Raw genomic sequence first — 22,971 nt, 5'->3', positions numbered from 1 at the left:
AATGCCTAAAAACGCTGAGCTTTCGGGGGCTCAGCCCTTTGACCCCCTGCCGGGGCTTCCAAACGTTTTTGCTCATTATGCCACTGCCCCTGGAATGTGAGCCCCCTGGAACGTTTGCCCACCCCCCCCCCTCCCAATCCCAAACTGCTTCCGGCGCGCCTGACCACCCCTCTATAGGACGACTACCCCCTGGGACAACTACCCCCGGACAAATACCCCCAGTAAACTACCCCTAGGACAACCCCCCACTATCAAGGACAACTATACTACCACCCGGACAACTACCCCCTACGACAACATCTTCAAGGACAACTAGCCCCCGAACAACTATCGTAGGGGGTAGTTGTCCAGCGGGCGGGGTAGTTGTCCGGGGGTAGTCGTCATGTAGAGGGTGGTTGCCCTAGGGGGTAGTTGTCCGAGGGGTGATGGTAGTCTTGGGGGGGGGGGGTAGTAGACTGGGGGTTGTTAATTATCCGGGGTGGATGTCCAGGGGTAGTGTCCGGATGATTCCATGACATTTGCTCCGGCGACAATTGCTCCGCTGTAAATTTCATACACTAATCGAATGGCTAACTTCAACCCTGGATTCAACACTATACCCTACCTAAACCTAACCCTAAACCTAACATAAAACCCTATTGAAACCCTAACCCTAACCCTACATCTTAGACGAAATAAAGCCCGGAGCAATTGTCGCAGGAGCAAATGTCGTGTCACCGTCCGGATACGATCACAAAATAGTAAGTATTTGTCATGATCTAATTTTTCTTTTACCAGCTCTGGTACACATTATTACACAAATATTATAGGAAGGGCTGAGTACTAAATTTAAAAATTGTTTGATGCACTATTCCCAATATAAAGTTTATAATTTACACTGAAATTTTGCCTCCGAAATTCTCCGCAGTGGAAGAGCGGCTCGGAGCATGGAACTTCAAAGCAAAGTGGAAAGTTTACCCATCCCATTGTTATACTCTGTAGACATACGCATGCGTCTGACTATATTACAAGAGTTTCCCACTGATCTCTATTTTCCGTAGAGAGATCAGTGGAGTTTCCACTCCTTCTCTATCACCTCCCTGCTTCGAAGATGCATTTTCTCCTCAAGATCAGGTGCTATTTGTAAATGCGTGCGGCCGGACGAGCGGATCGGATCAACGAGTACCATCAACGAGGGTACGGTGCCGAGAGCTACCGGGCCATCCATCACTGCTGCCGTATCGTGCTGGGGCTAACTGGGAGCTATACATCACGTTGGGCCGCCGAAAAAATATCAATCATCAGATGATCATGGCGGCACATCAGTTATTTAGAGCAGGAGTTTCTAGCTCCAACTCCAATTTGGCTGTGTTTAGACAGATCTGCTTGGTCGGAACAACTGTAAAAGCATCGTCTAACTTGCAATTACACGTAAGTTTAACGTTACTTAGGCCTGATGATAAATTGAATTCCTGTCTTCAGAAAGCATTGGATTTGGATAGTGTTGCGATGTCGGTATTGTTGTAGTCTAGATTTTGTTGTAGATCTTGTTGTAGGTGAGCCTAAATTGAGATGAGTGAAGTGAATGAGTAATGGCAAGGCATGCGCCTGTGACTGTGCTGAAAAGACTCATATAACCAAAGGAAAAGATCTAGTCTCCCGTATTGGCCCGAATTCACAAAGGAGGTTTGTCGACAAACCTTGGTTTTCGTACGTCATATGATGCGTTTTTACAAACCTGGTATGTCGACAAACCTTGGTTTTCGTACGTCATATGATGCGTTTTTTACAAACCTGGTTTGTAAAGAACAAAAGGAGGTTTGGCGAAACAAAAGGAGGTTTGACGACGGACCTTGGTCTGAGCTCAAACCTTGCTTTGTGAATTCAGGCCATTGACTTTACCCACCGGACTTCTGCTGAAAAGGGAGGGGGGGGGGTGGGGGGTGCTGGGAACTAGTAAGATGCATATATAGGGTCTATGCGTACCCTAAATAACACTGAGTGGGGCTGGGGTGCGTATTTTTTATTTACCCGGCGGCGAGGGGAAAAGCCCGATTAATTCCAATGGTGCAACGCCGTTGTGCACGCTTCGTCCTGGGTGACTATCGGCGCAGAAGCAGCGTCTCAGCCATGCTGAATCAACTTAAATGGGTAAGTCTGCAGGAAAGAAGGGCTCAGCAGAAAGTAGGCATGGTTTACAGCATACTCCATGGCCTGGTTGATCTTCCAGTCACCTACTTCATACCCGTTGTTGGTCCCAGCACCCGTGGAAATCCACAGAAATTCCATGTCCCCTTTGCCCGAACTCTGCTATTCCAAACCACATTCTACCCAGATACTATCCGACTGTGGAACTCCTTACCATCTGCTGTCGTCGATTGCACCTCTTTGGAACTTTTCAAGCAGAAGGTGCAACACATCAAGCTCCGTTGAGCTTCAGACTGTTTTTTAGCTGCACATAGAATTCTTGTAGAACCTTTTTACTTGCACTGTACACTCGGCACTTGACAAACACAAGGTACGATAATACGCCAACGGCGGACTGTACTATACTGGAAGAAGAAGAAGAAGAAGAAACGGCTCGCGGAGAGTCTAGTCTGTAGTGCGTGTACAAAGTGATGATAGGCCTAGGCCTATACTGAATATGACTTGTTTTGTGCTGTCGATGTAATGTGTGTTGTTGGTATGTAGCCGAGACAGGGATAAAATTAATATATATTTTTGGGGGGCTACTTTTCAAGCTTGTCTGCATAAAAATAACACTCTAAAATTTGTTTTGCATTGAACTCTATGCAAATTTATGGGGGCTCTTTTCTGATTTTCGGGGGCTCTTTTGGCATTTGGGGGCAAATTCGCCCTGAGCCCCCGTGTATTATTTTCACTGAGCCGAGAGCATGTAGAATTTTGTTCACGCTCTCTGTGCCTTGGTGTCGCATATAATTTCATACTGCCGTCTCTGTTTATTACATAAGACATCTATCTATTTTGTTTTCTTGTTTTCCTTTTGATGTCTTTCTTCGTTTCTTTCTCTAGATCTACATGTTAAAGGAAACCAAACCTTCATACTAAGTTACTTTTATTGTAAAGTTTAAGATATTTGAAAAATATCAGTGACAATTTGAACAAAATCGGGCAAGGAATAAGGAAGTAAGATGTGTGTGTGTGTGTATTTGGTTTTTTACAGACGTGTATCAATCAGATATGATTATTTACGTCTGGGGACCGACTTTTAACGTCACCATCCGAAAGACGTGACTCAGTTTCGAACCTACGTTCTCGGCTGAATCAGTTTGTAACTTCCACTGTTAGCTGGATTACAGGCGCACGCCACAACGCCTAGAGCTTTTTGAAATGACTAGTCACTAGAGGGCGGTATTCAATTTGATGACATCATCTGTGAACAACTCTCCATGCCTTTTGTACATCAAATTTCATGTTTTTCCTTCTTTCTTGTGATTGAGATAATGTACTCCCCCGAAAGCAAGATATACAGGTAGAATGCAAAATGATATTCTACTTCACATGTTATGAAGTCGGATCAAGAACACAAATAAATACGAAGAAAACAAAAAAATTGTGAAATTTTATGTACAAAAGGCATGGAGAGTTGTTCACAGATGATGTCATCAAATTGAATACTGCCCTCTAGTGACTAGTCATTTCAAAAAGCTCTTACTTCCTTATGCCTTGCCCGATTTTGTTCAAATTTTCACTGATTTTATTCAAATCTTTTAAACTTTACAATAAAAGTAACTTAGTATGAAGGTTTTGGTTTCCTTTAAGTACAATTCCCTTTATAATACAGGGCACTGCACTGCTAGGTACTCGTACTCCGATTCGGTCTAGTCTAGACTCATCTTGAGCGGTTTCATTGGAATTAATCGAGAAATTCCCCTCGCTGCCGTGTAAATAAAAAATACGCAGCCAGCGTCACATTGCCGCTGCATGTCATGTGCGATTTCTTATTTTCGCAGGCATAGGCCTACCGTGCTAACAATTCCTAATTCTTATTTTCAAATGTTGGCGGGTATGGAAATATGGAGATTAATCTGCTCTTTCATTAGACCAAATTTTCCATCTAAGAGGCTTAAAAAACGAAAGAGACAGAAAATTTGGTCTACTCTTTATATGACATCTCATTTATCTCAATATCACCTTCAGGATCACAACAAATAAAGGTTTAAATCTCAATTTATTTTTAAAAACATTGACCAATTTAGCATGGTCGCGCAATGCACGTAGACTGCATAGGGATGTGTGCAATGTCTATGGGAGGGTATTAGCACACAAAACCAGATGCGTGATCAGACACCCTATTGGTAGTTTGGTTAGTAGACTGACATAGGACTAGGACGTGGATAACTCTCCCATTGATATTCCATGAGCAATATTACACAAAATTATCACTAATTTCCAAGTGATTTGCACGCCAACTTTCCCATCCTACCAAAACGGCTCTTTTCAGAGCCACCACATACCCAAGAAAGAACACTTGTCCAATTGCACTCATGAGATACTATGATTATGTGTAATGAAGAAGAAAATGAAGAAAAACAAAGGGGGATGGGGTTGAAGCAAAGAAAATGGATAAAAAGAAATTAAAAAGGGAAATAGTTCCTTCTCCATTGGGCCACTACCGTACTCAAAATATATTTAAAGTGGGGTGAACTACTTTGTACACAATTATGAATTAGATTCTGTTTTACATCCAACAATTAGGGTTAAATTTTCTCGATGAAAAATCTACTAAAATGCTTATGCACGCATTTATCACATGCCGTCTTGATCAATGCAATTTAGTCTACGAATAATGCACAGCCCAGCGTGCGTTAGTGGTAAATGCAGTGCATGCAAGGTTTCTTTAGCTTGGTGCTGCTTCTGTGCACGAGCCGCTTGTGGCAAATTCACAGTGCGCACCATCTGAAGATACCGGGCGTGATTCACGGGCGTGGTTATCTTTTCGTCGCGCAAAAAAATTGATCAACTGGGCTTAGCGCGAAAATGAAAATAAAAATGCCTCTATGAAGAAAAAGAATAGTAATAAAGGGGGGTCAGATCAAACTGTGTCAGGTAGGTCAGAAAGAAGTGGTACGGGAAACACCGCTTTAAAAGAAACTTAACTGATCACCTTTTACTCATTTTCCTTCTCCTTCTCCTTCTCTTTCTCCTTCTCTTTCACTTTTATCTTCTAGCATGAAATTTTAGTCCTGGTAATGAATTGATAGAAAATGTAATTGAGCGCTATAAATTTTAAGTTTTCATTTACTTCAAGCAGAGAGACTGCAGCAAGTAAGAATATAAATATATCTGGAAGAATAAAAAATGTACATACATGTACATGTACATGTAGTCAACTTTATTGCAAATGTGTGTCATGCATTTTTCTATCGTAAATGGTTTCTGTAAATATGATGTGCCGCAATTTGATTGTACATCTTGATGGTTCAAAGGACTGGTCTAAAGCAATACAAACAATTAATTGATTGTTTTTCCCCAGAGAGCAAGTTACATTACCAGAAATCTCCACTTCATTTTCATAACTTTGACTGTATTTTATTACATACACTTAACATTGTTCTTTCAGCAACCTACAAGAAACAAAGGCACAGACAGCATCCTTGGCAACCTCTTTGGCTATAAATTCTTTGATCGGTTTGATGAACGAAGCAAGATTGTGGTGATAGATGGCAACATTGGTGCTGGGAAGACTTCACTGGCCAAGGGTCTGGCTAACCAGCTTGGAATGAAATATATGAAGGAGGCTACTATTCATTACTTTGATGAGAAAGAGCTTGGAGAGGGAAAGAAATATGATGACAAATTCATGGGTAAGGCATTTCACTTGCATTTGTATCCTTAAAAATGTAGATTTTGGAATCAGGAAGAATATTCTATTGCCCTCAAGATATTGTTTATTTTATTTTCCTGTTGCCTGTATTTTACTGTACTGTATTTAAAAAAAAACGCATAATTTCGTTTTAAAAACACTTCTCTTGTTTTGTAGTAGATTGGATAATGTGGAAATTTGAGTCAATATTTACTTGCAGAGTAAGACCCTCTTTTGAATGGTATCATCTGCAAAATGATCAAAGCAAGAAACAAAAAATGCTTGTACTGTGTTCGGTAGTAGATTAAAGGGCACGAAACAGACCGAATTTCTCCTTACTCTCCAGTTTCGCGTATGTTGCATGCACGTGAATACTGCGGTCGCGTCGTCCGTATTATACCCGATTGGCTCGAAGGGCCACGGGAAAGACACATGCATGTAGTCTCGTCAATTAATGTATCACTAGAAACTGGTAAGCTAACAGATGGCCATCGGACAAGTTTTAGGTCAACTACATATCGGTGATTTATAAAAACACAAATACAACCACCTTCATAGCAGCTATGATATACGAAAGATTCGCCGGAAAATAACGATGTTTTAATGACGTCACTATATGGACCAACGCTGCCCAAGCAGACGACATCCCATAGAGAATGAAAATAATTGCAAAGCTATTATTTCTCAAATTATAATGAGTTTAGTGTATGTAAATGTAATGGCATGTCAAACCATTCAAAAGGGGATATGACCCGATTCTAATAACTAAAATCTTTTGCTTGTAAATACACAGGATAGGGCTTAATTAACAATCAAAGAAACCAGACTTTCAAATTGAAAAGCCCCGGAATTATATTAAGGACGGCATTTGTTCCCTCTTGAAACGCCGAACATGTGTGCAGCTGAATATACAATGGCGTCTATGATGGCGTCTTATTTTGTTTACAAGCGACAGATTCCTTTATTTTTGTATCGCTGCATTTGTCATCAAAATAAAACCATGCGCGAGGTTTAGAGTGAGGCAATATATTATACATTTAGCCTGACGGTAGTGAAGTAAGAGAAAGAACTCAAGAGTAGATGAAAACACAGGCACTGAAAATGTGTGAGATGTCATGGGACATCGTCTGCTTGTGCAAGTCATGTCCATACTGTGATCTCACACATCTCAGCAGCGTTCAGAGAGCTCTTCAGGTGCTTTGCCGGGACGGTATTTAAGCGTTTTTTAAATTTATAATAATCATTAGTTTGAATGTTTCCAAGCATTGAATTTTGATAACCTTGTCGAATCAAAGTTTCAACTTTGCAATAATGAAAATAAAGTTAGTTTTTAAAATCAATGAATATCTACTTTAAACTATATGTAAATTTCACTGTTTGCTTCCTTGTCATAGGCTCTTGTTCACTGGAGCGTTTCTATGCCGATCCCTTTGCGAAGGATGGGCACTCCTTCCGCTTTCAGCTCGCCATGTATGCAGTTAGATTTGTTCAGTATGCAGATGCACTACAACATCTACTAGAAACAGGTAGGTTTAGCAAACATTAAAAAAAGTATGACCATTTAAAAACGAACGTGATCATAAATAGACGGGACCATCGAGATAGTAGTTATGATCTATACCCATAGATTTTTCTATATTACCCTTAGATAACTTAATTAACAGATTATTTCCATTTTCTTTCTTTTTTCCTGTCACTCTTTTAATGTTGGGGTCAGGCAATTGGCCAAAATATCTCCAGGAGAATTTTTTTTTTGTAAATTTGAAATGAGTGAAGAGTAAAGGAGGGACAATTAAACTGTAGAGGGAATCCAACATTAAAAAACCATGAAATTAATTGTGGTTCATACATACACAGTCACCAAATTCAATATCCAATAAAATGAAGCATTACAAGAACATAAATGATAGAATAGATTACACTGTCATAATGTTCCTAAATGGGCAGTGTATACATGTAATCATGTCTTAAGCAACACTAACATGTGCCCGGGACACATGGGCACCCAAAATCTCAGTTTGGACCTCCAAATTGTCAAAACTTAGTCTAGAGCCCTGTCTTAAGCCCTAAGAGTGTGTGTGTTAATGCTCTTGTACAGTTGTATCTCATTAAAGGGAAGGTTGAGTTCTGGGAAGAGGTGATAAATAATTTGCAAGTGTTATCATGGAATGGAAGAACATCAGATAAAACATGTTCCCTGAAAAGCATGGCTCTTCAAATGCCTTAATATTCTAAACATGGCATGTAACATCATAAAAATCCGGACAGATTTTTATGTCACCAAATTTCGTATTATTTTGATGATTCCAGAACCTTGCAGTACACACCAATATTTATATGCCAGATGATCAAACTTTTCTGATCAATGCCACAATGTTTCTCTCACAATGCAATCGCATGACCAGAACTCAACTTTATCTTTAATTCATTTAGATGGTGACACATTTTTGTAAAATGATAAAGATTAATGAATTCTATTTCTACTTGCAGGTCAAGGTGTAGTATTGGAGAGGTCAGTGTATAGTGACAGTGTCTTCATGGAAGCCATGTTCAAAATGGGATACTTCAGGAAAGAATGTAAGTCTTCTTGTACTTTGTAGAGTTGAAATCTATTATTCCAATCAAATGTTTGTTTACCATCACAAGAACAAGGATTGTGAAGTATGGTTCATACATTGATCGATGACCTCCTGATCTTCAAGAAGAGATTCCAAACCTAGCCAATATCTTATCAATTCTGTCAGTTTTTTCTGACTGAAGACCTGAAAGGTCATCTAAATATCCATATAAGAATTGCATGGTACCCTTAGCCTGCCAGCCTGCTTCTGATCAAGCCACTAGGTTATTAATGAATTAAAATCACAAACTGTATATCTAGTTAGTTAGTAACCAAAATTTGTGTCGTCACTGTAACTTCAAGCAGCGCTAGATTCGATTTTCACACAGGTTAAAGGTCTACACAAGAACTACTCTTAGTATGATAATGATAATAATAATAATTAAACATTTTTATATAGCGCATAACACATCTAGGCAAATTGCATGTCTCTATGCACTTTAAGAAAAAGAAAAAACAATGCAATTGAACATGCTCAATTTTTTTTTATTGGGATCATAAGTGCAAAGTTTCTCTTAAAAATGTTATGTACAACTAATCATGGACTTACCCATATGACAATGACCTCAATCAGAGAATATTTATATATTCCAAATTTAGTATCTAACCTATGATTTCTTACACCATCCAGGGTTGTCATGGTGTTTCACATACTAGCGCTTTTGGATTAATATCAGCTTTATTCGTAGAACATCAATGCCATAAACCAGATGCAGTTTTCCTTGTAAATGTATCCATGTAGATGGATCATTTAAACCAGTCAAAATTCTCCGAGATTTTTGGTTTGTTTTGTTTTTGTGTGTGTGTGTGTGTGGGAGGGGGGGGGGGGTCATATAGTAAGTGACATATGTACAAGTGAAGCTCTTTGGAAGACCATTGCAGTGGTCATGACAAGTGCTTACAAGACTTGCTAGTACTAAATAAAACATTGTCACCTTTCAATTGAAATTCACCAGGCTATGACTACTACCAAGAGGTCGAGAAGATCTCCATGTATCGTCTCAAACCGCCCCACTGCGTCATCTACATGGACACGCCCGTTGCAGATCTGATTGACAATGTCAAGTCAAGAGGCTTGGTGAGTGGATCAAGCTTGGATGGAGGGAAGGGAGGGGAGGGGGGGGGGGGGGGGTGGGGAAGGAAGTGGGGAGGGGGCAGTGGTTTATCAGGTGATTCAACAAAATCTCTGGTAACGATTAATAAATGATGATTGTTATGCCTCCGCCGAGCGAAGGAGGAGGCGAGGCATTTTTTAGGGGAGGGGGGGGGGGAGTTCTCCATCCGTCCATCATGCATTCTCGTTATTGAGATATCTCAAAAACCACTAGAGGTATGAGGCTTAAACTTGGTGATAATATGTATCACCATAAGAAGACGATCTGATCAGATTTTTGGTAAATAGGTCAAAGAGGTCAATTAGTAAAAATACAGGTTTTTGATATTGTGATATCTCAAGAACCGCTAGAGACATGGGGTTCAAACTTGGCAATAGCATGTATCATCTTTAGTAGACAATCTGATTTGATTTTTTGTAAGTAGGTCAATAGTCAAAGGTTATAGAGGTCAATTTCTGAAATGAAAGGTTTTTAGCCTTGCTATCGTATATCTCAAGAACCACTTGAGGAAAAAGCTTCAAACGTTGTGATAGTATGTATTACCATAAGAAGACAAGATAAGTAGATTTTAAATTCATTTGGTCAAAATTTGAACGGCTTAGAGGTCAATTTTTGAATCAACAGGTTTTAGCTTCATTATCGCCATACATTGAAAACCACTTAGCATATGAACTTCAAACCTTGTGCAGGTATGTATCACCAGAGGAAGACAATTTGATTAGATTTAGGGAAAAGTAGATCAAAGGTCAAAGGTCACAAGGGTCAATCTCTGAAATGACAGGTATTATCCTTGTTATGATATCTCAAGAACCACTTGAGGTATCAACTTCAAACTTGGTGATAATGTGTATCACTATAGTAGTCTCATTTGATTTGGGGGTACGTAGGTCAAAGGTTATAGCGGTCAAATTTCTGAAATTACATATATTATCCTTGTTATCATGACATCTCAAGAGTGCACGCACATGCTAATCCAATCTCATTGAATTTCACATCTGAGAAGTGAGTACCCAACTAACCCTTGGGTAGAAGAGGAGCAATGTAGATCAAATGCCTTTGCTCCAGGATATAAGTATCCTGCCAGGGTTTGAACCCATGACTTTTGCATTTCCAATCATGTGATTGAACTACTGTTAGAATAATATTTATTGACACATGTATTTCATTTCTCAAATAGTCTTTAAACTTTGCCTTATAGTTTTTTTTTTCACTCAAAAATACTTCATTATCACTGCTCTAAAGGCTGGCTTGCTGCATGTTATCCTTTAAAAATGGCTGTGTTCCTTAGAAGTTATACATTACATTTATAAATAAGTACTTCTTGACATTGTAACTCCACATCTTATGTGTGAGCATACCTTTACCCAACAAAGTCATGTCAACATTGCAGTGTAATTCTAATAGTATTTTTATCTGTAGAGAGCCACAATGGTGTTACTTCTGTGTATCCATTTGTAAGATAGGGCCTGTTTCACTGTTGGCAGACAATTGAGTCTGAGTGATGTACAAAGCAATCATTCAGATCTCTGTACCATACAGTGTTATTCTCCAGATTTTTCAAAATAAACATTCTTTAGATTGTATCAATTCCGTATTGCAGTGAACATACATTTTCCATGCATTTTTTTTTTAAAAGCTCATACTTCCAAATGCTAACATTCAAAGCTTTTCCATTTCTCTTTCTTTATCTCTTTCTTCCATGTTCTTCTTCTTGCTCTATGTCTGTTATTTATCTTCTGTTGAAAATTTGCATCTTTGTGTGTATCTCGTGTTCTGTTTACGTTTCCACTTTTCTTGTGTGTGTATCTCCCCACACCCTTCCCCCTCCCTCATTTTCTTTATCTTCTATCTGCCTCCCTCAATGGCTTTCCGTCTATAACCGTCTATCTCTATTTTCTTTCTTTCTCATGCTTTTCTCTCTCTCCTTCTTTTCTCTCCCCCTCTCTTTTTCTCTTACATTTTTAAAAAAATCTCTCCCCCCTCTCTCTCTCTCTCTCTCTCTCTCTCCGTCCCATATTTCTCCTTTTCTGCACTTAATCGGTCTCCCTCTTTCTCTGTCTCCCTCTTTCTCTATCTCTCTGTTCTATTTTTCTTCCCTGTCTCATCTTTCTTTGTCTTTTTTCACTTTCTCTCCTCATTTTATTTTTCTTTCCTATATATATATATATATATTATCTCTTGTTCTTTCCCTCACCCCCTTCTCTCTCTCTCTCTTCCCCCTTTCTTTCTCTCTCTCTCTCTCTCTCTCTCTCTCTTCCCCTTTCTCTTTCTCTCTCTCTCTCTTTTTCTCTCCTTCTCCTTGCCCCCTCTCTTGATCTGATTAAGGAATATGAGCAGAACATCCCTATTGAGTACCTAGAAGCTTTGGAGGATGAATACAAGCACAAGTTCTTACCAGCAATGCAGGAGACCTCAGAGGTCATGGTCTATGACAAGAATGTTCCTCGAGATGTTGACAGGGTAAGATGGCATCAGGAGTGATCCCACGGTTGCTTTGGCAACATTTACTCTGGGTTTGTTGCACAAGCAGATCTAGAACAATGTTTTGGGGTATGGGCTTTGATGTGAGGCTTGAGAGTTTTTGCGTTCATTTCTTTATGTGCCTCTCAAAGATGCGCCTCTCTCTAGAACCGCTAAAGGTTTGAAGATATGGACTTAAAAGCTTAAAGGAGGATGGAAAAGTTGGAAATGTCAGATTAGGATAAATTTTGCATGTAAATAAAGGAGAGAGTCTTGTAAATGAAAAAAAGTAAGTATGAAAGCCAAACATTGTCATCCAGCCAAGTAATCTTTGTTTGAAGTGAACGATTTGCAACTCTAAATTTTGCCCGCTGAGCAACTCTGTTTTTACATCCCGGACTTGTGTGACGTAAGAGGGAAGATCTGCTGCTAATTATTGTCTATGTACGTCAGTTTTCCCTTTGATCTGTTTTCTGATTTAAAAAAAACATGCAACAAATATACATTTTTTGTCCATATTACATGCAAAAAACAAGTCAAAATAAGGACAAAATCTTATTTCAGCAATGTTATTCACAAGCCTTGAAAAGTTACAAGGTGTCATTTGAACTAATGCCAGTTTTAGTAATATTCAGCCAAAATAAGACAGGAGAGGTATTTACCAGCTCTGTCTTAATGGCTTGCTTATACCTCTATGCGTATGATGATATTTCAACCATTACACATTTCGTTTTAACCACCCTGGGTAACTGGAATAGAAAATGAATATATATTTCATTTTTGTCATGACATTTCATTATTCTCATACTTTTATTTTATATTATTTTATTTTATTTTATAGGTGGCAGAAGATTTTGATATGCTAAAGTTTGAGCACCTGCCATGGAATGAAATGAATAATGACAACTTTGACAAGCTCTACAGATTGTAAGTACTTGACCTCGGTCGACCTCTGAAACTTTGGTTAACCCATTGTCTACTGAATTCTTATAACCCCTCAGGTTTAATACAAAAATCACCCTGTCCCAGTAGTCTATGGGTTAACCTTTTTGCCCTTAAATGATCTTTTGACCTGTATTCTCCATGCTTTTTTGTCCATGATTTCACTGTTGCGCCAACAGACGCAGAGCTGCCAACTAGTACGGATTTCCTATAATTGGTATATAAATTAACGATCATTACGGCAGTACGGAATGTTGTCTAAAATTACGGATTACAAAAAGAAAAAAAAAAAACACTTTTTCTTTTTCCGCAAAGGGATCTATCGTAGCGAGTGATGTTGCAGTATGGCGGCCATCCAACACTCGCTGCATGAGAAAGACAGAAAAGTATCAAGTATTCTCCTAATAGAAGCCAATTTTTTGTCGAAAACCGATGTGTTTTGATGACCTGAAAATCAATATTTAGCAACTTTGTGTGATTAAAATCACCAACAAATTTCAGATAATCATGCACGCATGTATTTGCATGCCATTTTTTTAAGATTCATAGCACCACATAGGAAATTACTGATTTATTCCCCAAATTACTGATTTTGAACCTTCTGATTTTCTGTTCTGGAGGTTGGCAGCTCTGCAGACGACGCCTATCCAATACTGGAGAAGGCTGCTGGATTTAATTTACCAAAAGAAATAAACTTACATTGTGATTAAAATCTTAAATAGCTCAATTGACCAGCCCACTTTAAAGAACACTTACATTGGTTGGTTGGTTGGTTTTATCTGACTGCTAAGAAAGAATATGTATGCATCCAGGGGAACAATGGTTAAATGCCCTCTGATGGACTTGGTAATGAGGATTAATACCTTACCAAAGGGCACATTGACTTGGTTTCAAACCCGGTTATGAGACCACTGCTCTACCACTGAGCCTTTGCACCTCCTATCTGCTATAAGTGTAGGGGCACCAAAAATCTAGACAAATGAACAGTGAGTTTCACAATTATTGCAGTGTTTATATTGTGTTTTTCACCATTCCTGAAGCAATTCATTTATGTAAAGTGTATATGACAACAACATATTTTGTGTCATACCATGTTAGATATCATAATATCAAGGAAGATTTTGTTTTCTCTGTATATCTATTTCCATGCATTGTGTCTGTGACAAGATGAGGATAGATTGAATGTATGCCTTGACATCTTTATTAACTTTGTCAGTACCTTTCTTTGAGAGTCTGACAGAGCTTGCCCCTCATATTTTGTGTTTGAAGACTCTGTGCTTGATCAAAGCACTAAGTGATGTACTGAATAGAACCCATTGGTCCGTATTCTACTAATAAGACAATATTAATATTAATAAGACAAATAGTATGAGTAGAATACATGCCATTATGTGTGTTTAATATTTCAGGTGTTAAGTGTGTATTACATTTTCTAATTATCCATTGATAGTGTCCATGACAAGATGAGTGCATCTTTAAAGTGTACATTCATAATTATTTCCCTTGTCAGTGTCCGGGAATATTTGCCTTTGGTATATTTTATTTCATTTTGGGGGTATTTTTTTTACACTTCTTTCATTATCACCAAGGGTAAAATGCACTCACAAGAATCTGCATTACTTAATTTCATTATGATTTCATGATATCTGTTTCATAATATTTGTATTATCTCATGTTATCAGCATATGATATCACATTTTCTCTATTTCCCTGCGCAGTGTCCGTGACAAGGGGAGGGTAGCACAGTCCATGTGGATGCCCAAGTACCTCCCTGAGATCACGTTTGGTGCCGATCAGTTCAATGACCTCACAATTGATTTTGAACAGGTAAAGTATTCCCCTCATCAAGATCCTCCATAATGGGAAATGTATATCGGGCTCGTCGTTAACAGTTGCGCTGAACATATGGGCTGCCAAAATCTAAGTCTAGACCCCAATTTTTTAATTTTTACATAGGGCTCATGCATTTAGACTATTAAAAGTTAAATCCGGGTCCCTTTCCAAAAAAGTTGGTGTGGATCCCTGTGTTATAATAATAATAATACAGTGCTTTTATAGCGCATGTGACTGCCATAGCATCTCTTTGTGCTTAGGAAGAAAGATCTATAGAAAGGAGAAGTAGGTGCTGGTAATGCATGACTGTAACTCAGTATAAATGGAGATAAAAGGAGAGTCTGAACTTATAACGTGTGGCTGCTTCCTTCATATGAGTGGGGTAGTGTTCCAAATTGCAGGGGCAGCATAAGTAAAGGACAACTTCCCATAGAAGTTGGTATGAACAACTGGACACTTCCAGATATGAGATGTAAGATCTAAGATCTAATTATTTTAATCATTCAGTTTGAGACCATTTCAAATTGACCATTGCTTTATCTCCTTCACACAACACTCTTCTTGGTAGATTGCACTCTGGAAACCACATGGTTTAAAAGAACATATATCTCTGTATTTAATATCAGCATAACACATCTCTGACATAGATGAGTATATATGGTAAATACTATCATGCAGAACAAAAAGAACCCTGGGGAAACACCAATATCCCATACATGGACTATCCAACCGTTTTATCATTCTATCATTGTTATATAAGTCTTTGATTTTGTTATATTGTGTTATTGTTTTTTATGATGATTTTTCGGAAATAAAACAAACAAAATGGACAGATGATTCTAATCTATTAGTACTTCCTGCTGTCTATGCTTTATCCCTATTTTAACCGGGGTGGGGGGGGGGGGGGTGGAAATTTGACCCCCCCCCTGTAGTAATTTAACAACTTCTCCGGAACCGCGGCAGATATAAAGTTTTTGTTCATGACTTTTTTTCCTTTGAAGTCTTGTGCAACTTTTGGTACTAAATTTGCGAAGATTAGACCAAGGTCACATGACCAATAAGGGTCAAAGGTCATCCAAAAACAGTGACTTTTCCATACATCTACAATGTATGTGTTTTCTTGCATACACATCAGTGTGTATCTGATAATATATGCAATTTATGCATGCACATATAAATATCTACTACAATGAACAATGTAAATACCTAAATCTCAAACTTGTCCATGTCTGTGATTCATTTTGAGTCAATGTAATACTTTTTATTGTGTTTTTCTTTAAAATTAAGAAAAATTAGCGTACTTCGGTCATCAATATGCGCATAATTTGCATATTTAACTTTGGATCGTTAAAACGAAAATATGAACGCGTCACTAATACTTCAATGTACCTCCATGCAAAATTGGACATGAATCGGTCTACGAAGTGTGCCCACTTCAGTATTAAACACCAACCAATTTTGATCACTCTTTATCTCCTATTTCTCTACACAGAACCACTCGATAGGAAAAGGTTTTGCACCAGGCTTCAATCCTGACCAGCCCTTCTCCAAGCTTTTCTTCAAGTAGGACTTTGCAATCTGATCAAAAGTCAACCTAGGCCACTATCAAAATGGACTCCAAACACCCACATTATCATAAACACAATTTGAGAATATGTACATGTAGCTGCCAACCTTTCCCATTCTTAAGACGTTCACAGTTTGTTCAATGAATTCCTATTTTGGAGGACTAATTTATCTTTTGAGGGAATAATCACTCTTTGGGGGCCTTAAATCAATAAGAACTATAAGATAGATATCTATCTATCTTGTTTTGAAAAGTTCTTGTGATAACCATATGAAAGACACTGTATTCTTAATTTTACCTCAAGTTATTCCTAGTTTTGGTTATGGAAGTTTGGTAAGCATGGATATAGGGTGAGATGAGGTATTGCATAGTTTAACCATTGAATCAATAAACTTGCATGTTGACAAAAGAAAGATGTCTCTCTTCACCAGAACTTGAGATGAAGAAGCTATTGCCTGATGTTGTTTGCCCTTTAATGAGAAAAATATGAATGATTATTAAGAAAGTGTTGAGGCCTTTATTATATTAGAATATAATAGAATTGACTGCTCCCAAAAGGAGGTGAATTTATTCAAAATCTGACTTGGAAATCTCTTGACATCAGATCCATTCAGCCCAATACAGTGCTGTATGCAGTTTAAATCACCCAAATTATGACAGTGTATGTTCCAAATATTGTTTGACAAAGGAAAGCTTGAAATTCATTCTTGAAAGTTTCTGTTTTACTTGTAGCAGTAAAAACTGGTCAAATGAAGATGTTCACATTGGTAGAAAAACGATAAATGACTCCATTTTGATATTGGCCATTAATACAGTATATTTTGTATATTTTTGAGAATGAAGAGTCTGTTCCCATCTCCTAACAACCTTGCTTAAGCAGTAAAATACTTGTCTCCATGTGCAGTATGGCAGTATTGTGCACTGCTGTAAACATGTTTGATGGCATGTTGTTGATTTGACCATTGGAACAGCTCTTTGTATAGATAGATACATTTGCATGAGGGTTGGACACCAATACTTGACTGGGTTTAGCATGATAACCCCCAAATAGCCAAGACTATTATTGGACAGACAAAGCATGTTCTTTGGATAACCTTTGACGTAGGAACACCAAAATAGTAGACATATATTTATAACTGACATCAGATGCCAATTGTAGACAATAAACATTCAACAAACACTAGTTTGCTATTTTCTAATATGTTTCACCACAGGAATGACAAGATTCATGATTAGAAAAGAGTAGAGTTGAGAAATCTGGTCACTGTATTAGTCTTTGACAACTAGAGTACAGTGTATATGATTGTATGTCTGTCTCATATCACCCCTTGGCATCTACCCTTGCAGTATACCCATAATTAACTCATTCACAGTTTGATTACCGGTAGTATTTCTTGTACACCGTTTTAATCCAACATAACATGCACAAGTCCTTCTATAATGAAGCATGCAAGTGTGTTTATCTTTTAATCTCATTAAAGTTTGTAAATAAAGGAGTTTTATTTGAAGTTTTAGCACCCTTCTGTACAACAGGAGATGTAAAAGAAATTAATAAACTATGAAAGACTTCTTATGCAGCAGTCTGAAAGGAATAAATGTGTTTATTGTCTTTTATCTATTAGACCAGGCCTTCTCAACTAGTTTATTAGAAGTGCCAAAACAAAAAGAATTTTTAGTTGAAGTGCCAACCTGTATGTTTGATTTTGCTGCGAGGGAGCGTAGCGACCGAGCCGACAATGGATGGGGGTGCAGGGGGCAGAGCCCCCTGAAGCTGATGTATTTTAGGGCTTTCTAAAGGCCCAGATGGGGGGGGGGGGCTTGGTTGACCAACAAAATTCCCAAAAATCGCGCCGTTTCACTTTTTTTCTTTTTCACTTGGCCACAATGGAGATCCCGTCCAAAAGGCCCCTTAGAAGTCATTCCTGGCACCATGCGTCTTTTTTCCCCTACCATATTCCTCTTAATCCCCCTCCGAGACCGCACATCTCCCTGGTAGCACCAAGTCCTCCCTTTCCACCCACAGCCCAGCGCAGCCAGTATGGATTGTATGCGTTGTTGGTTGCTGGCCTGTACTCGGGGTGAAAAGTGGTGATGAACTGAGAACTTCTAACCCTCATCCAACAAATGCGCAAGCATATAACAAAATAATTAGATTAGAAAATCATGACGTGAACCTTACATTCGCTCTAATTCACGATTTCCTTAGTTGATTTTTGCTGGTTCAAATGGCTATGTCTTTAATCAGGAGAGTTATTCGAGCACAAAAAAAACAGGATGGCCCATAGCAGACCCCCCAAAATAAAATCCTTTGAACATAATCAGCATTTTGAAGTAAATATTGATTATAAGAATCACCAGAAAAATTATTTACTATTATTTGTACCAAGATTGGTAACTTTCATGAAATATGAACAAATAACAAAAATTGATTTGTTAATTCTCATATTAAGCCATGAAAACATATTCCAGTCTACTGACCTAAAATGAATTTGTGTCACATGATTTGTGATACTTGATAACCCTTGGGTACAAGTTTCATGAAATTTGAACAAACACTCTTTGAGATTATGCCAAAAATTCAAAATCTTGACGTTGATGCCACAAAATAGTCTAAGTGTGTTGACTGACTGAAATGACCTTTGACCTTAAGTAATGACCTGAAATTCTACTCACATGATTGGGGGTATTTGATAACCCTTTAGGCCAAGTTTCATTGAATAAGAACTTATACTTTCAAAATGACATTAAAAATTAAAAGCTTAACCTCTGGTTAAGGTTTTGATGATGATGCCACAACATAGTCCAAGTTTGTTGACCTTAAATGATCTTTGACCTTGACTGAAATTCTACTAACATGATTGGGGATACTTGATAACCCAATAGGAAATTATATTACAAATTCTGTTGACGCCATCACCGGAAAAGTGTCGCCTACTATGTCTCGCTTTTGCTAAGTAGGCGAGACAAAAAATTGTGTCAGATGCATGTGAAATAAGGCCTGGTAAGACCGTGATAATTGTAATGAACAATACATGTATATCCCAAATCACTCCCTAGTGTATACTGCGAAGAGACGTTTAAATTTGTTGACCTTGAAGAAATTTTAGTCTGAGCTTACCTGTAACTTATGGTCTCATTATTATTGCTCGGCAAGCGTTGTTTGTTAGGACAAGGCCCAGTGACAATATCTGATACATTTATTGCACTCATAAGGGCTGCATCCATAGTGTGTGGTTGATTGCTCTATAATTTTTTTTTAATAATTTGGGTGTGACAAATTTTATTGTAATTATTGTAACATTAGATATCAAGTTCATGGTTCTCATTATCATTGAGGTCATTTTTTACTAGGGAGTTTTTGCAAACGTATTAAAATTGGTGAGGGGTTTAATGTGATGTTGGCGCACTTTGACTAGCGAGCTTTCGATTTAAGCACCCGACGTCAGCTACTACAAGGTACTGGAGACGTTGGCAGTGCTTTCGATTTGTTCACGTCGGTGCTTTCGTCAGTCATGTGACCAATTTTTTAGATCATGTGATTAAATCAGGTAATAAAATCACAGTGCGCCAAAATCTGATACGAATTAGAATAACATGATGACAGAAATGGAAAGTTGAAATGATAAAACAAAGCATAACATAAGAAAAGGTGATAGAAGGAAGAAACAAAGAATAACATAAGGAAAGATAAAAAGAGGAAGTGATAGAATGATGAAAACAAAGAATAACATAAGGAGAGACAGAAAGTGATAGAATGATAAAAACAAAGAATAACATAAGAGAAGGTGATGAAACTACACTCACGTTGACGTTTTCACGGCTAAAGCGATTCACGGAATTTGCCCCCGACTCCTGTCGGGTGATTTGGGAGGGAACATGGGCCCAGAAGCTCACGCATGCGCAGGGGATAAATATGACGTCACGCGTAGTAGCCCACGTCGGGTGCCTAAAATCGAAAGCTCGTGAAAAGATGCCCAAGTGTCGGTCCGGTGTGACTGAGGTATAAAGGGAAGTTCATAACCAAAAATAGAAAAAAACAATACACACAAAATTATTTAGATTGCAGTTTTTTTAATAGAGGATATCTCTCTGTTCAATATATGTACAAGTATAAACACAATATACACACACACACACAAAATAGTTATCCACATTATTACTTAACAAATTCTTTGACAAAAAATATTGTTCCACATATAATATTCATTTCGTATCATATTTACATTAAGGGCATTAATATCCAGTTTCACACAGATAATAAGCAAATGAAACGGTGAAATAAATGTTTGTTGTTTTCCTGAAAGATGACAATAAAAATAAAATTGCATGTGTGAGCTCTCTCTTTTGCAATATATCTGATATGGATTAAAATGATGTATCTGAAAAATAACATGTAGCTATTTATATGAACTACATTTTATACAAAAAAACACATTTTCAGATGTAACTTGTGTCAACAGCTGAAATGTGTTTTACAATACAATAACAATATATGCAAGATGTTAGTAAAGGGGGTAATATAAATGTGTTTTCTAGCAGCTAGCGCTTCTCTTACAACTGAAAAACAGTATTTCTGGGATACTAACTTACCGCTTTGTCTTAACTGTAAACACACACTCACACAAACACAGTTTAATTCCTACTGATGCTTTAAATTGCATTGGAAAAGTTGGATACAATCTTTTCACATAATTTGTTATCATGATAACAATAAATCATTGAGTGAATGACAGGTTTAGTAGTAGTTTTCTGAAACATAACATTTAAAAATTTCAAAAATTTGCAAAGTCTAGACTTAAGAATGTGAGAAAAGAAAATCCTTCCTAATTTCAGTCATTCCCCTCCTCCCCCTTACAGATTTCAAGAGGTCGGTCATGCAATTTCCTGTGTATTAATTGGCTTTAATACTAAAATAAGAATTTCACTTATAATACTTTCCGTTTCTCCATTCTTAAATTTGAATATAAAGTATTTAGATACATGGATGTATGAAAGCAATATCCAAGCTGAAATAATTCCGACAAATAAAAACTAAACAAAGTGTACAGCCTACAATCTGATGATCAACCTCTTAAAGCTAGTAATAAAAACAAGAGTACAAACTTCTGGATTTAACCTTTATGTCCATAATATTTTTGTTTTCCATTTCATATCGTTTTGTTAAAAAAGACAGAAAAGATACAATCAGCACCAATTTATAACAAAATAAACTTCATGTCATGAAAATAGAGAGACAAGCATTACCAAGACAGGCGTTACCTGGAGCCCCATTCAGACTTGGCGCAGTAAACCGCCTCAAAAGCAAATGGGACATTTAGTGGAATGTGTCCTGCACGACATACCGTATGTCTTTTCCCCCACATACATGTATATCATCCAAGAACGTCTTGATATGTAAATTGGATTTCGTGCTTTCTAGTATTACTATTAGTAATGGTCATATCAAATGATTTATGAATGAAATATATGGATACATGACATATGTTGTATGGTACATGGAGTCGCTCTAATGCAGACATGAAAGTGTAAATGATTGGTAAGGTATGTAAGTTAGCAAAATGAAGTGGCACATAAAGGCATGTCCCAAACGCCCAATGGAAGATAGTGGAAAATCATCAATTTTAATTTCTTAGAGACAGAACCATTATTGTGTGTTTTGAGCCAGAAGGGCTTTAATATAACAATCTCCTGGATCCAAACAGATGATGTAAGAACATAGACCCGATTAGGCTAAATAATACCCAAACTGTTGACCAGATACATGTATTAAAGTAAGATTATAATTTTAGATGCACCAGCATAGCTTACTAACGTGCCTTTAGCATTCTGGTTGTGTCTTTTCATGCCAGGTTACATGTACCAGAGGCAATGCTGTAGGGGTAAACATAAATAGTTGTGCTAATTAATTGCCTCTAAGAGGACTCCCTGAACTCATATTATACATGATACAGAAAGATATAGTGCATTAGACTTATCTGTTTTTTCATTTGGTGCAGCTGTCTTATGATGCAGTCTATTGCCCTGTCTAAATGAGCCTTTACAATGACAATACACATATAGTACATACTGACCTGATTTCTTTCAATTAATTTATAAAAGAAACACTTAATATCAAAATGGATCGGGGTATCAAATCCATACGTTTGAATTCATTACACAACAGGTGCACAAAGGTCGCAATATGACACAAACATTAATTTTCTGGAGAGGATATATTTTGGAAACACTTCAATCTACCGGGTATATACATTATAAATCACAAAACCAAAATTTCTAAAGGATTTATAAAAAAGATAGAATTTCATTAGATGAACCTCATTATAAAGATGACTGATTTAATTTGTACCAATGCGTAGTAGAAACTGATGAGTGGAATCAAGAATGTCAACATTTTCAAAATACAGAAATACATTTATCATGGCTTGCAATGTTAGAGGCAGTTAAAAGATCTACATTAGTATGCCTTGAAAATTGGCCATAAATTAAGGTTAGTCCCACAATAATTAGCCATCCTGGCTTGTATATAATTAGTTAGACATGTTAAAAGCACAAACTAACCACTTACCGTAATTGAAATTTCTGAGGTGCAAGCTAATATTGCTTCACAAAATGGTTACTGTAAGACACTCAA

The 22,971-nt window shown here is 37.6% G+C and overlaps 1 protein-coding gene across 2 annotated transcripts; it reads left to right on the top strand.

Moving 5' to 3' along the window:
* The first annotated feature begins 1,082 nt into the window (after window positions 1–1,082).
* Window positions 1,083–17,932, top strand: LOC587619 (NADH dehydrogenase [ubiquinone] 1 alpha subcomplex subunit 10, mitochondrial). 2 transcript variants are annotated; one of them, XM_030990528.1, is made up of 9 exons: window positions 1,083–1,410; window positions 5,564–5,807; window positions 7,201–7,332; window positions 8,297–8,383; window positions 9,380–9,501; window positions 11,864–11,998; window positions 12,840–12,925; window positions 14,659–14,767; window positions 16,266–17,932. In XM_030990528.1, the coding sequence occupies exons 1-9, from the start codon at window positions 1,285–1,287 to the stop codon at window positions 16,338–16,340; spliced, it is 1,116 nt and encodes a 371-aa protein (XP_030846388.1). In that variant the 5' UTR covers window positions 1,083–1,284; the 3' UTR covers window positions 16,341–17,932. The 2 variants fall into 2 exon arrangements, with proteins under 2 accessions (XP_030846388.1, XP_030846389.1); XM_030990529.1 differs by having other exon boundaries at window positions 1,086–1,410; window positions 11,876–11,998.
* The last annotated feature ends 5,039 nt before the right edge of the window (window positions 17,933–22,971 follow it).

Source organism: Strongylocentrotus purpuratus, unplaced genomic scaffold (genome assembly GCF_000002235.5).
Source record: "Strongylocentrotus purpuratus isolate Spur 01 unplaced genomic scaffold, Spur_5.0 spur5_scaffold_19, whole genome shotgun sequence".
Lineage (NCBI taxonomy): Eukaryota > Metazoa > Echinodermata > Echinoidea > Camarodonta > Strongylocentrotidae > Strongylocentrotus > Strongylocentrotus purpuratus.
Note: the sequence above shows the minus strand (reverse complement) of the source record. Positions and strands in the feature narration are given on the sequence as shown.